Below are 14,292 nucleotides of genomic sequence, written 5' to 3'. Positions count from 1 at the left end.
TTGTATTTCACGTATGCAGAGCATTTCCTTTATTTTCTCATGTATGTATAGTATGTCGTATGTATGTATGTATGTATGTACATATACAATATAAGCGTTTTCGATCTCGAAACATTTGACTACTATCACATTTGATCTCTCCTTGAAACGTCAACTTCATCACGTCAAGAAATTTTCCTACTTTTATAATAGGAAATAGATTACTTTAATGATAATTAAGCTAAATATGAATTATCGATAACAGCAAGGAAAGATATATCCATTATCAGTTCCCTCTAAATCGATGAGTCAAAACACTCACGTAAGACAAACACGAGAGTAGGCAGACTATTAAAGAACGTTCTTTCATAGATGTGCTGAAGTGATTTTGAAGGAATTATGTATTGTAATGTACAACAATAATCTTAATTTTATAAAAATGACCGTGATATCAATGATATCGATGAAAATTGTAACTTTACTTGACTTTTAGAGAAAAGTATATTTTTTAGAATTGCTTAGTGTCGATTATCGCATGCAAGAAAATAAAGCATTCCCATGTAGGATCGCCAGCAGTTACAATGACACCAACGCTTAGTCAACGCTACGATTGTCGACTAACGGCAAACATTCTGTCAATCAGTACAGTCAGAGCCTAAAAGGTTGCAACACTTTTTTTTAAATGGATTTCGGAATGCAGCCTACTTACCGAGCAATTGCTAATTTTTCTTTGTTCTTATTTGTCGACCCATAAATAAGAACCTCAATCGCTCGATGAGCAAGCTGCATTCCGAAATCCATCGAAAAAAAACCTGTAGCAAAAAAACCTTTTAGCTACTTTTAGGTCCTAACTATACATACTGTAACTATAACAGTCAGTACTAGCTCAGTGTTGGGCCGATAGAGTAAAACCCTATATGGGATTGTTTGAAAAAAATATTATTTTATAGCCGTGCGTGCGTGTATCGATAAATTTAATGCAAGTAAATCTCCTGAAAAAATAACGTTTACATACAATAATAATCTATATACTGTTCATTGTGTCTCCTTTAATTTCAGTGTCGTGACGAAACAACAACTAATCGGTTAAACGAAGAGCGAAAGTTTCCGTTCCCATTCGATTAGATGCTACTTTATCCGGTTGGTACCAAGTCAGATGTATGTGCTACACACGAGTTTTGTAACCAGTCTGCGTCACGAAAGTACGCAAACAAATTGCATGCCTGTGCGATGATTTAACATTACTGAGCTTAACTTGGGCTGAGCGTTGTCTCAAAAATAATTGTTTTTTACGAACATGTATTCTTTTTAATGACATTCATTCTCGTTTTTCATTATACCATACTGCCATTGTCGCGATTAATATAAACTCTTAACAAGATTTTACTATTGTATAAATATAGTACATATTTGGAATTCGATACGATAAATCGCGTTCAAATCCAATTTGAATGGGAAATATTTTCCATTCGTACGATATATATATATGTATATAAATAAAAGAAACAAGAATTTTCTTATTACAATGCATAAAATATTTGTAAAGAAAATAATATAGATAAAACTTTTTAATTCTGATGATAAAAATATAATATGCATCCTCGAGTAGAACAAGTCACGATAACGTTAAAATTATATTAAAATGAATCGGAAATGATTAAAAAATGACTTTTAATGATCATTTTGGCGTCATTTTGATATCAAAATGACTTCTTCTGCTTGGGTCTATACATAATATATAATACATATGCATGTAATGTATAAAAAAGAAAACACGAATATACTCTCAAACATTAAATATTATATGTTTTATTACGACATTGTTAGTGTATCTACCCATACTAAAGACGTTTTACAATATTATGTGCAAATGCATAGGTGATGTATGATTATTTTTACTCTTAATGCAATATACAAATTTTTCGTTTCAAAAATGTGCAAAATTTACGAAAACCAACATAAAATAATTTATTTCGTGAAATCGCATGGTCAAAGCTCACAGACCAAACGATAATCCGTTTTTATTCAAATCGATAACTTAAACGAAAACATAAAGTTTCGCTTCGTTACTCCTGGCTAATCATACGACTAATAAACACGATTAATTATAAATCTGGATGATAAGATGATAACTCTCTTCCTTCCTTTCGTTCAAGAAGACCGCGATAGATGTGAATGCGAGTTACAGTGAAGAAATGGACGGACTAGTTCAAAATGCTACGCGAATTTTCCGAGTCGTAGAAAACTGCAATGAGCATTTGGCTACAATCCAAGAGTTACTAATTCGCGGAAGAAACGCACGCAAAACGCGAAAGCATACAAGCGTTTTTCTCATTACTCGAGTGTAACGGACAATGACTTTAAACTTTTAAGGTTTCACGATAATCCGTTATCCGTTATTCACTTATATGCCACGTCTTTTCCTGATTATTATGATAGTACATGAAAACAAAGACCTGAATGCGCAGAATGAGAACGGGATCGTATTGTTAAAATTAATCGCACGATAATGATGCTGGGGAACGTGGCTGCAGGTGAGAATGAAAATTTTGCTAAAAAAAAAATGTCTAAAATTTGATCTAGATACAGAAAATATTATAATTGAAAATATTATAATTATGTGGAACACGCTCAAATGTTGCACATGACTGCTGCGGAAAGATTTCTAGCAATCGGCTACATTATATTTAATTATTTTGATGGTCCAAACAAAGTGATTTTCCGCATCTACATGAATTGAAAATATTGAAATTCTTTCTATACATATAAATTAACCAACTTAACAATAAGATTAAGATGTAAGCAAAAAAAAAACACAAATTGCCGATTAATAACGCACTAATTCTTGATTCTAACTTCTAACACCGAGATGTTATTATTCGCAGTAATGATCGATGTGAACATATAAGTATATATCATATATCGAGAGCAATTAACTTTTCGCTAATTCATCACTTAATCGGGTGTTAAATTAATCATTGTGCGAAATGAACCAAATGGTCCATCCGCCATTATAATTATATTCACCAAATCACCACCTGTTTTTCGTTTCGTATGTTGTTTTTCTTTCTATTTGGCAAACAAGACATGGAGTATGTAGACTTTAGCATTTAGAACGCTTATGTGTTCTCTCGTTTTAACAACAATTATTTGCATAATCGACTTGGTCTACGCGATTACACTTTGCCTAATATATTTTTTCTTAACCGCACGCTCACGCTTACAGATCAGGAACAAGTATATGGGTCGAGCCGGTCAGACTCTCGCCTCGTTCATCGTACAGGGATTATATTTATCTCTCTTAGCGGGTAAATGCGTACACCTCGGGTGAAAGATGTGTCAAAGTAGGCTATTTAAATCTAGTGTTACGCGTATGTACGCGGTAAGTGTAAGTTATCGATCTATTTTCGCTCCATATCACTATATGCCCGTGTCATCGTATCATTGAATTCGAACGGTTGATTCAATCTATCACTGACCTGGCTAATCTCTTTTACCATACAGGACTAAATAGGGAGAAGAAAAAGAAGGGTGAAACACGATTCGTTGCTTTCCTCAGATGATGTAACTATACCTATCTAGAGACTATCCAGGGCGCCGTAGTAATTTTAATTATTTATATCCTCGAGATAAATCGCGTCGTGTTAAGAGAAGTGTATATACTTAATTCTATTATTCGATCTATACGACTTGCACATCACCGCTATATATCATTGCCGCGTTATATTATACGACGCGACCTAGTGCGTCCCCATCTCGGTTTCTTCTATAAATAAGCCTCTTCAATTCGTGACGTTGCTTGTGCGATATTACCTTATTGACGAAAGTAACAAACGTTTACATTAAATATTCGACAAATGTATTTTCGCGATTGCTATCACCCGGCAATTGCCAGACGGCTTCAATTCCATCTTCTCATTATACGCGCATCTCATTATATATGTAATCTTACATTCACGTAACACGTTAGAATATGGAAGCGATCAACATCTATCTCGCATTTGATTCTTCACTTTCGTCTTTCTAATAGGCGAGTCATATGGATGTCATGATGTCGTAGGTCATAGTTTGAACTGTCATTTTGATTTTCAACGCCAACTAATTGTTAGTCGAAACTTGAAAATATTACGCGTGACATGTTTGAAACTTTAATGTCATTCTTACTTGAAAAATTACAACGTAATTATTACCAACGTCTCTATTACCGCGCGCGCACGTGACTATTGTTTCTTTCGCAATTGACAAAAGTCTACTAAATATCAGCAGACTTGAAGCTTGAAATATCTATTTTCTCACGCGACGTCCTTGAACAAATTCAAAACCGTTATTCCTGTTAATACAACATTCGACGACGCAGCGCCGCGGTTAAGCTTCGAACGATAGATGTAGAATTTCTAGAAATAAATCTGGCGAGTCGACCTTGAAGGATCGCGCGGGACTTTAGGCGTATCGTTTTCGCGCCGCGTCGGTATTTTTGATATTCCCGATATCCTTTTAATTAAATTCTCTACGTCCGAAGATGCCTTTTCATGTGCAGCACGCTGCAACAGCAAAACTATCACGTGATGCCAATTTTTCGTAACTGCTTCCGCTGCATTTGTTGCGCATGAAAAGGAATAACGGCAACAGTCAATTCAAGCAACAGTAATTCAAGTTTAACCTCAGATATGTGTCTTTTATTTGCTCTGTTCGAAAATTAATGTGGAAAACTTAAAAAGCTAAAAACTTGTGATTATATAGCAACTGTTAGTGCAGTTACAATTTGGACAATTATCATTTCAGGTAGTTATTTAGAATTTAGAGTATCCCCATCACTTCAAATCTTAATAAAAATGTACTCATTATAAATGTACTCAATTTTCATTCACACATTTTTTGCAAATATTGCAAACTGTCTCGGCTTCGAATTCTTTGCTGCTTGTTATTCGTTTGGTTGAACTTCCAATGAGATGCGGCAAAATATACTTTGCGTCGGAAGAAGTGCGTCGTCTCATGTAAAATTATTAACCAATAGTTACGAATTGCTGCTGCAGCGTGCTGCGTATGAAAAGTCAGCTTAAAGCTACATGTGTACCTACAAAGAAGAAATTGAACAATGACAATGAGGCGGGAAAATGGAAAATGGAAATGAAACGGCCTTGGTGTTCCGTGTTGGACTGACCGTGGTGGATAATACGGTGAGGTCCCAGGCACTCTTAGCTTGCTTCTGATAACTCTTCTTCCTCTTGCCGGGTCTCCGCAAACTGGAGAACCATCCGGCAGCGATAGCGACGGCGCTCACGTCTCTGCGTCCACCGGCACCGTCCTGCTGAATACCACTCGCACCACTGCCGCCTCGTACCTCGTCGAGACCGTCTACCGATCTGCCGGTGAAGATCATTCTCGGTCACCCGGTCACCCACAGTCGCGAGTTGCCGCGCCTTTACTTGCTCCTTTCCGTCTTCCCGGCGAAAAGACGATATTCGCTTCGTGAAGGCTTCCCGCCAATCCCGCCTTCTTCACCATACTCCCCGTTACGATCGGACATCGCTCGCGTTCGCGCCGAGAAATAGACGAGGTGCAAAGGTCGCGGAGCACATACAGCACGTAGAGCACGTAGAGCACGTAGAGCACGCGGTCGGAAGTGCAACGACCTGAGCACGACGCAACGAAGACGACGACGACGCTACACGCGCGCACCTTTCGTACCTTTAATCTCTTCGTCTATAATTACATCCCGTCTCTTTCGATTCTCGTCCAAAGCACCGTGAGAAAGTGAAATTCCTTACGCGTACACGCATACACTTTTGACTATCGTCGAGATCACATTCAAATTTCAAGCGCGAAAGCGGCGGATCCGCACAATCAACAAATCGCGTGTATGACTCGAATCGACACGATCGACTGGCTGGCTGTACTGGCACTCTCGGCAGTCTCGGCACTGCTCTCGAGTCTCGAGTGGCAGCCGCCAGCCACTGCGGTGGGTTCCGAGTTCTGAGTGTTCTGACGGTGTTGGACGGTTCTGCTTCTGGAATCTGGCGGGCACCGTGCGAATCAGGCACACTGGCGCCTCGCTGCGGTCGCGCGATTAACTGTCCCGTACAAATATTTCTCTTATTTGTGTATTAATGCATTTCCAACGAATCCACGCGGCAGATCTGGCAGATTATTCGAGATTTGATCAAATTCGTGCGGAACAGTTTGACAAACACGTCAATGACGATATCGTCGCGTCGAATTGAATGACTCAGAATCGATTCAGAGTCGATCGAGTGATTCTCCCTCCCTCTCTCTTTTTCTGATTCTCTCGCGAGCGCGATAAGTAATACAATTCACAAGATTGGTCTCGCGAAAAGATCGTTTACGTGCTGGCAATTCGCGTATCTACGCGTTGTTATTCGATGAAAGAACGGAACGGAACGGAACGTAACGAAACGGAAGGGAAGGGAAGGGAAGGGAAGGGAAAGCGGGCGCGTCAATGACGTTGGTGTCGTTGAATGATGTTAGTACGAAATAGATGTGTCAGCTAATAGTCAGTTGCGCGTCTCTGCTTCCTCTTTGGGGAATTACTCGCGTCGCGTCGCGCACCATCTATCATATGTACATCTATGCGTCACCCTGCAATAGTGTTAAAATTCTTAGAGTAAACGCAGCGATCAATTAAGTTGACTAATACTTTATTAGAGTTAGACAATCAATAATTTCAGTTATGTATTTGCAGTTTAATGTATTATTGGAATTATAATATATTCAGTAATGTGCTTTTTGTGCTGCACTTCGAGCAACACAACAAGAATATATTGACAAATATAATGCTCAGTTTTATAATCAGATATCGAAATATATATAGGATGTAATTATCACAAATGATAACAATTGATGAACAATTGATTCGCAATATTAATACCTTTAAACGGAAATCTTTTTAAAATTAGGACTATGGTGAGCTCACCCCGAGAAAAGGGTGTGCGCTTATAAAATGTTACTAAACATTGCCAACTTGACTTGATTTGAATTATTATACAAAAACATTTATCTAAAGTTACTTTACTCAGCTGCATCACCGCGATATATATTGGATAAACACGATCGCAGAGATACGTATCATTGGCGTAACATTTTTATTATATAAGCTTGAACGCTTTAACAGTTCTGCAGAATAAATTATGAGAATTATCTTTTTAACCTTTGCATGCGCGCAATCAATTTCATTCATTTCCACGTTGTTAACGTTACCGTCCACACAAAGATCGGTCCCTTTCACATTATACATAATGAAATTATGCATTATGCAAATTTCTGGAAAGATTTCTCAATTAGAGATATCCTGTTGCGCTATTAGTTTCCTTGTGGCCGGATGTGCCAGAGTTCTCAGAGTTTCCAAAGTAGTTTCTGAGATTCACCATCTTTTTTTTCCCATCGAATTATATCCGTACATATAACACCGTACAAACATAACAGATAGCTAAGCAAACGATTGAAAAGAAAGAAATTTATAACTGACACAAGTATTTCTCGTAACAACTTTCACATTTATTGTAGAAACTAATAAGTCTAATAGTTAATCTGTCGCGCGCGCGCGCAAATTCAACTTCTTATATGTATGTATATGTGTTTTGCAACTATTCGCTCGAGAAAAGTATCGATCGAGGAAATAAAGTAGAGATTTGAAATTATAATTATCTAATTCATCAGATGTTGTTAAAGCTGCTGAATCAGCGATCAACCAAGTTAATTACTTACACGCATGCATAGTCTATTCGTTGTCGACCCTGAATATACTCGTATATAATACATAGTAACTTAGTAATCGGCACCACCGAGTTACCACACGAGTAGAAATCTAGTAAATTAATGCATCTTTGGAAAACTTAATCGTATCACCTGTCGACGACGTCTGCTTCGCATACCAAACGTTAGACAACACGACCAGCATGTCCCGAAACGACAATTGTCTCGAAACGTGTACAAATTTCGTGTCATTGACGCCCTGAATAAACCTGTTAAACCATGCAACGACTTTACGAAACTTATTCAAAGCATTATACAGATTCCTTTCGTTTGATATTTACTGTCTAAACGGCTGATATTTATTCTATGTATCGTAAATCACGATATAGTATCGCGATCGCGGCAAACCGCGTACTAAACAGACGTTCTGCTATGAACTATGAATTTGTTTTGATATCCACAAATTCCATGAACGAGTGAAGCAACAAGCGCGTTGTTCGAATTTCGAATAGAAATCGGAGAAAACAAGAATTTCATGCCACAAGTGTAGTGAGAGCGCGTTGTGATTTTTTTCTATCTACTAATGTGTCCAATGAATACACCTAATATTCGAATAAATGAATAAAAAATGAATGAAAATACTCATTCGAATACATTTCTTTTTTCGTTAAGAAACAAATAAATATTTTTTCATTCCATTTGAATGAATATTTTCGTTTCGTATTCACTTTTACTCTGTATTATCTGCGCATAGCTTGCAAGCCTACAAGAGAAAACAGAAATCTATAAAAACAATGACTACGATTACACCGTGCGCTTACTCCGCGACTTACAAAGACTTACATTTTTATTGAGAATAAATAATATATCTCGGAATTTTTAATGCCCACAGATCATAATGAACGTCGCGCCAAAGGTATCCTATAAAATATTTATAGCATTACTGTATTCGTATCGGAGTTATATCGAAATATGTATGGCGTTCTATCAAATAGATAGATTTATAAATAAAAAATGTATATTTTACTGTATATCTTAAAATATTTTTCAAAATTTCTAAGTTTTCTTTATAAAATCTGAATATTACAATGAATATTAAAAAAAAATAAATAAATTCATTTTTTTTTTACTTAATCATCAAAGTACCGGTTATAGTTAAGAGGTAACGATTGCTTATTGGAGCTTTCTTTTTTAGTTTATATTTTGTTTGAATGAATATGAATACTCGTTAAATATTCATAGTTTTTTTGTGAATAAATATTTTTTGAAAACTCAAAATTTTGAATGGATATACGATTACATTTTTTCTTATGTGAAAATTTTGAATAAATACAGTTTGGAGCTCAATTACAAATTTTTGTATTCATTGTATTCGGGCATATTACTATCTATGTGACGTCTCATTTCCTTAAACAGATATAAACAGATGAGTAAGCGAGACTATCGAGGCATTGCGGAAACAGTCTTATCGTAAGAACATCCTGGAATCTTTCTGGCTATATAGATTCTGATTATCAGTCATTGCAGCGTTGCGTTAATAATTGTAATACATGTAAAATTGTAAAACATGTAGAAATTATTTTTTGCGTCTTTAAATTCTGTAATTGATAAACTATTTTTAATACACTATTTCAAAAAATTAAATCAGATCGAAATAATTACAAGTAAACAGATTCCTGAATTATAAAATTGTAATAGACGACTCTTTTCCCTTTTAAATTTTATTTCCTATTTACATATTGAATCGATTTATCAGATATATTTATTGCAATTGTAAATACCGGTGGCTATCGCACAGATCTATTCAATGGAATATATCGGTAAAACATCAGACTCACTTGACATCTTTGCAGCTACGAGTGATAAACGAGAATCTCGATGAGTGTGTGTCATTTTGTTCTATGTAGGTAAAAATTCTTGACGAGTGATATCATTTCCGTCTCATAGATAAAATGTCATCACATTATGCATCTTTCCGTTTTGTCATAATAATAAACATTACGAATGCCAACTAATATACTTCAAAATAAAACAAGTATTATTATTAGTACACTTAGCTTACGTAATTAACATACTCACTTGTATTTCAAGCAGCAATTCCGTTTTCTTCCGCCTTATATCTAGCAGGATCTTCTCTTGCTCGGGAGTCAATTCTACAATCATAAGATAATCATCGAATTACAAATATCCTAACGTCAAAACAACGCGCGCGTGTGTGTACGTTTTCTTGCCAAATTTGTGCGGATACAGACAATAAACGCTTTCTCTCTTCAACGCATTCTCGAATAATAATCGTTCAAGGAAAGGATGATTAGTTGATTACAGATTGGAATGTCTCGTGTCCTCGTTGGGAAGGAGACACCTCGTTAGCAGTAATTTACGGAAAGGTCTAAAAATAGAGCTTTCGAGTTAAGAATTTCGTCATGTGACAATAGTCGCGACTTTCCAATTCGCCAGAGTTGAGTTAATCGATTCCTATTAAATTAAACTATTATTTTTTTTACTTTATGCATGTAAGTTATATACATTGTTATATTGTACTTCCTCAGAAAAGAAAATTTCGTACATCACGCACAACACAGAGTTTGTATACATACATATATGTATAATCGATACGCGTCGCGATGCCGCGCTGCGTTCCTCTCGAAAAGCTAATTTGATTAGCTAATTTCGATAGTACGCTAATATATGACAATTGAACTGCCAAAATGGCAAAAGAGAACGATTAAAACTCTCGAGGCACGACGGCTATAACTGCGATTGCAACGGTCCTGTCTTCGATCCATGATAAGACTTGCAACCAATGTGCACGTACAATGTTCAATGAATACTTGTTAAACGTTTTTTTTTCCTAAAATAAAAAAACACGATCGATTACTTTTACGACGTACTTTTAGATACCTCTCAAATTGTTAATTACAGATGTACACATAAGTAATAATCTGTATATTCTTAGTGATATTTAATAGAATATGTATGTTATCGCTAATAAAAAAAAATAGCGCGAGTATATTTCTCCGAAGCTGTGCTTCTCGGAAATAATTTGCTCGAATTGTTGAAACTTGTTCTCTCCCTCGAGCTCGACGTTACAAATACAAGATCTTGGAATAGATGGAGCGATAGAAGGAAAAAAAAAGGAAAAGAAAATAATCGAGCGCGTCTCGAACATCGATTCTCGCTACATCTTGGGAGTGACGAGGTGACGAGTGTGACGAGATCTTGAGGCGAGGACGCAAGGAAATTGAAGGAAACTCATTGTCAACGTCCTTCCGTTTTGTTTACTATGCGTGACTATGCGTATATGTATATTCGGTGTATATATATATATATGTGTGTGTGTGTGTGTGTGTGTGTGTGTGTGTGTGTGTGTGTGTGTGTGTGTGTGTGTGTGGTGTGTGTGTGTGTGTGTGTGTGCGTGTGTGTATAGATACACGATGGAGAAGGAGAGCGTGAGCGCGTGCGCTCCTATCATGGAGAAAGACTCGATACATGTTGGCTTTCGTTCCACAAACAGACATAATATATGTACTGAGAATTTATCGATAAATATCTTACCCGTCGTTCCAAATTGATCGACCTGATGAGCACCAGAATTCACTCCTACACTCCCTAGACCACCCAAATCTTGCCACATCTCCGAAAAATAGCACTTTTCGGACTCACGCGCGCGCACAAAATCACCCACCTTCATTCAAGCGGCTCCATTTTCACTGATTTTCATCGAGAACGACGAGAACTCACGTCCCAGACTCCAGTCTCACCGAGACTGACGCTGTTCAGCACCACCTAGTTCCGCTGAGTGAACTAAAAACTAATGTTCGCCCGTAGCACTATTGCCAAATTGCCACTATTGCAATCCAACATCCACCTAGCGACATCTTTTTCGCGAGAATCAATGGGATGGGATTCTCAAGTCGCCTGTATTACCAATAAAGTTAGCGTTTTTGGCTGCGTACAATAATAATCATGATGGAAAGCATGAAGTCATAGAAAGCATAGAGAGTAGAAGGCCAAACTAAGCTTTAAAAAATGTGGTCAAAATTAGATTATCAAAGGATGGAAAGAGAAAAGTGAAAATTTTAACCATTGAAGTTAATGGAGAAATTTTTCACTTTCCACTTTTCATCTTAGGAAAAAAGTTTCATGATTGATACTCAGCTTTCTGAATTGGTATTGGTGGTGCTCAGTAGGTGGCATTCAAATCGCAAAACTCCTTTCATATACGTTTATGCACATACAACCGAACACACATAACCTACGAATAAATTCGTTATTCTTTGACATTATGCTCTGAAAGTGGCTTAGTTTTCATCGAGGGTTCGATCCGAATCAGAATGCAAGAACCAACCAACTACAGTCGAGTATTCCCCTGTTACAGTCGAACGACAGGAGAATGTTCGACTGTAATTAGTTGATCCTTGCGGTTTGAATCTTTGGTGGAAACTAGTGACACTCAGTGAGTGGTTGTAGTTGTAAGAATTGACCAATCAAGTCGAATGTGAGGAGAATATTTGACTGTAATTGGTTAATTCTTATAACTACAACCACTTACAACTACGCTTACGACTATTGTAGAATAGGCTTAAAGGAGCGTTTATATTGGCCATATGCCGTAATCTCTAACAATTGACTAATCACACTTCCTGCACATGTGTTAACGATGTAGGATATGAAGAGTGTTATTAACGTTATTTTATTGAATGTACTTATAAAATTGAGGTGACATTATTTTTGTTTACATACCATTCATGTTCATATAGATTTCCATACATCAGTAGTAATATATCGATTGATACATCGATAGCAGCGCGCGCGCGCGAATGTTTCTGATTCGCTCAAATATCGTTTCAATTAAAATGGCGGCTGATCAATTGTGATCAGGAATTTTCCTCGATGTCCATTCCAGTGTATATATAGTTCAACGATGGAGCGACTTACAATTACGCTCCACCACTCACTGAGCGTTACGTAACCTTACGGCCTAAATATGGCATTAGAGAAATAATAAACAGTAACAAATAAGTAAGAAAGATGATATTAAAGATTATTTATAGTAGACAAAGTTATTCTACACGAATTATAATAAACATATTAATAATTGATTAATCCCTTTTTTGCTCAGTGAGCGATCGTCGCTTCTGGATGCATCCAATTAGTGAAACATTTTTTAACCCAAGTTGGTGCAAACCTGGTTAGGCCGAAAACGCTAATGCAAGCTGTGTTACAAAATTTATTGCCAGTACTGAAAATCTATAGTTTACGTCACGTCCACTATAGATTTTCAGTACTGGCAGTAAATTTTGGAACACAACTATAGACAGAGACGGCGGAGTTCGAGAGAGACGCTTGCAAATTGAGCACACCGTCACAGTATGTACAGTAGCACAACTCTCCGTGATTTTGCGTGGCCAAAATGGAGTACGCATGCGCGAAATAAGCAAGTTGCCCCGTCTCATTTCCTCCTTCTTTATTGTTCTCTTTCTATTTAAATGATTGTTTCAATGTTCCATTTAAAGAGCTGAGAGCAGAAATTTTGAGGGAAATATAACCTACATTGTCCATTTGATAGTGTTGTGTGAGAAACCTCAAGAGACTAGTCTCGTGAAAAAGTGAAGTGAAGTGAAAAAGTGAACGAAAATAAAGAAGAAAACCGAGCAAGAAAGTTTTCTTTTTGAGAGAATCGTTAACTTATATAATTATATAATTAAAGGGTGGGCCATCTATTGGTACGTTTTTAAAAATGCGATCAAATGAGCATACATTGATATTTTTTATTAATTTTTTTTTTGTTGTGAAGCTAAAAGTATCCGCGTCAAGAATGAAAAACGATTTCGTTCATGTGGCTCCCTCTACTGGCCTTACAGTATGCCATTCGGTCACCCCAATTATTAATGTGCAGTATTCTCCTCAGGCTGGTGCGACTAATGCTCAGTTGCTGCGATCGGCGTCGAGTTGAAGTCGTCGGATTCTGTCTCACACTTTGGGCCACAGCCTCAATATTCTCGGGTGTGCGCACTGTCCGAGCTCTGGGACCACTTCTGTCATCCACTAACATCCCTTTCTCACGAACTTTCCTCACCAATTTGCGTATAGCTCCTTCGGTGGGTGCTCTATCACGACCCATATTTCTTTTCAAAATTCGTACAGTTTCGGCGACACAGCACTGACTTTGAAAATAAGTTTTTAAAATTTCAAAACGCTCTTCAAGAGAAAACATGTTGTTTCGTGCCGCGGACGGTATGACTAATAAACTGTCAAAATTTCGGGTCTGTAGCTCGTTTGGTGTTGCCATACGACGAAATTCAAAAACGTACCAATAGATGGCCCACCCTGTATATAATATATAGGTTAGCTCTTCTCTTGGAAGAGCACTTTGATTTTAGCTGTCTGTTTCAGGTCTGTGTCAACTCCAAAAAATTGTGAAAAAAAAGAACTATATATAATGATTATTCATCATTCATCAGATTATTTCATTGTAATAGTAAGGTTAAAGTTATTCGCGTTGGATGCTCTAATATGTTCCTATAACAGCTCTTATTCACTCCAAGCATTTGGAGTACGACGCGAATAACTCTAGTGAGTTTTGACAGAATGAAAAAAGGC

General features: G+C 37.0%; 1 protein-coding gene across 2 annotated transcripts in view; it reads right to left on the bottom strand.

Moving 5' to 3' along the window:
* Nucleotides 1-11,442, bottom strand: part of LOC108746562 (cytohesin-1) — a 20,155-nt gene extending 8,713 nt beyond the window's left edge. The window contains exons 1-2 of one of the 2 annotated variants that reach the window (XM_018483411.1): nucleotides 11,245-11,442; nucleotides 9,769-9,842 (exon numbers count right to left, since the gene is read on the bottom strand). In XM_018483411.1, the coding sequence (XP_018338913.1) occupies nucleotides 9,769-9,842; nucleotides 11,245-11,380 (210 nt within the window). In that variant the 5' untranslated portion in view covers nucleotides 11,381-11,442. Of the gene's footprint in view, nucleotides 1-5,140; nucleotides 6,184-9,768; nucleotides 9,843-11,244 lie in introns of those variants that run through there. The other variant, XM_018483410.1, reaches the window with a different exon arrangement.
* Between the last annotated feature and the right edge of the window lie 2,850 nt (nucleotides 11,443-14,292).

This window comes from Trachymyrmex septentrionalis, unplaced genomic scaffold (assembly GCF_001594115.1).
Source record: "Trachymyrmex septentrionalis isolate Tsep2-gDNA-1 unplaced genomic scaffold, Tsep1.0 scaffold178, whole genome shotgun sequence".
Taxonomy (NCBI): domain Eukaryota; kingdom Metazoa; phylum Arthropoda; class Insecta; order Hymenoptera; family Formicidae; genus Trachymyrmex; species Trachymyrmex septentrionalis.
This window is presented reverse-complemented; position numbering and strand designations above follow the sequence as displayed.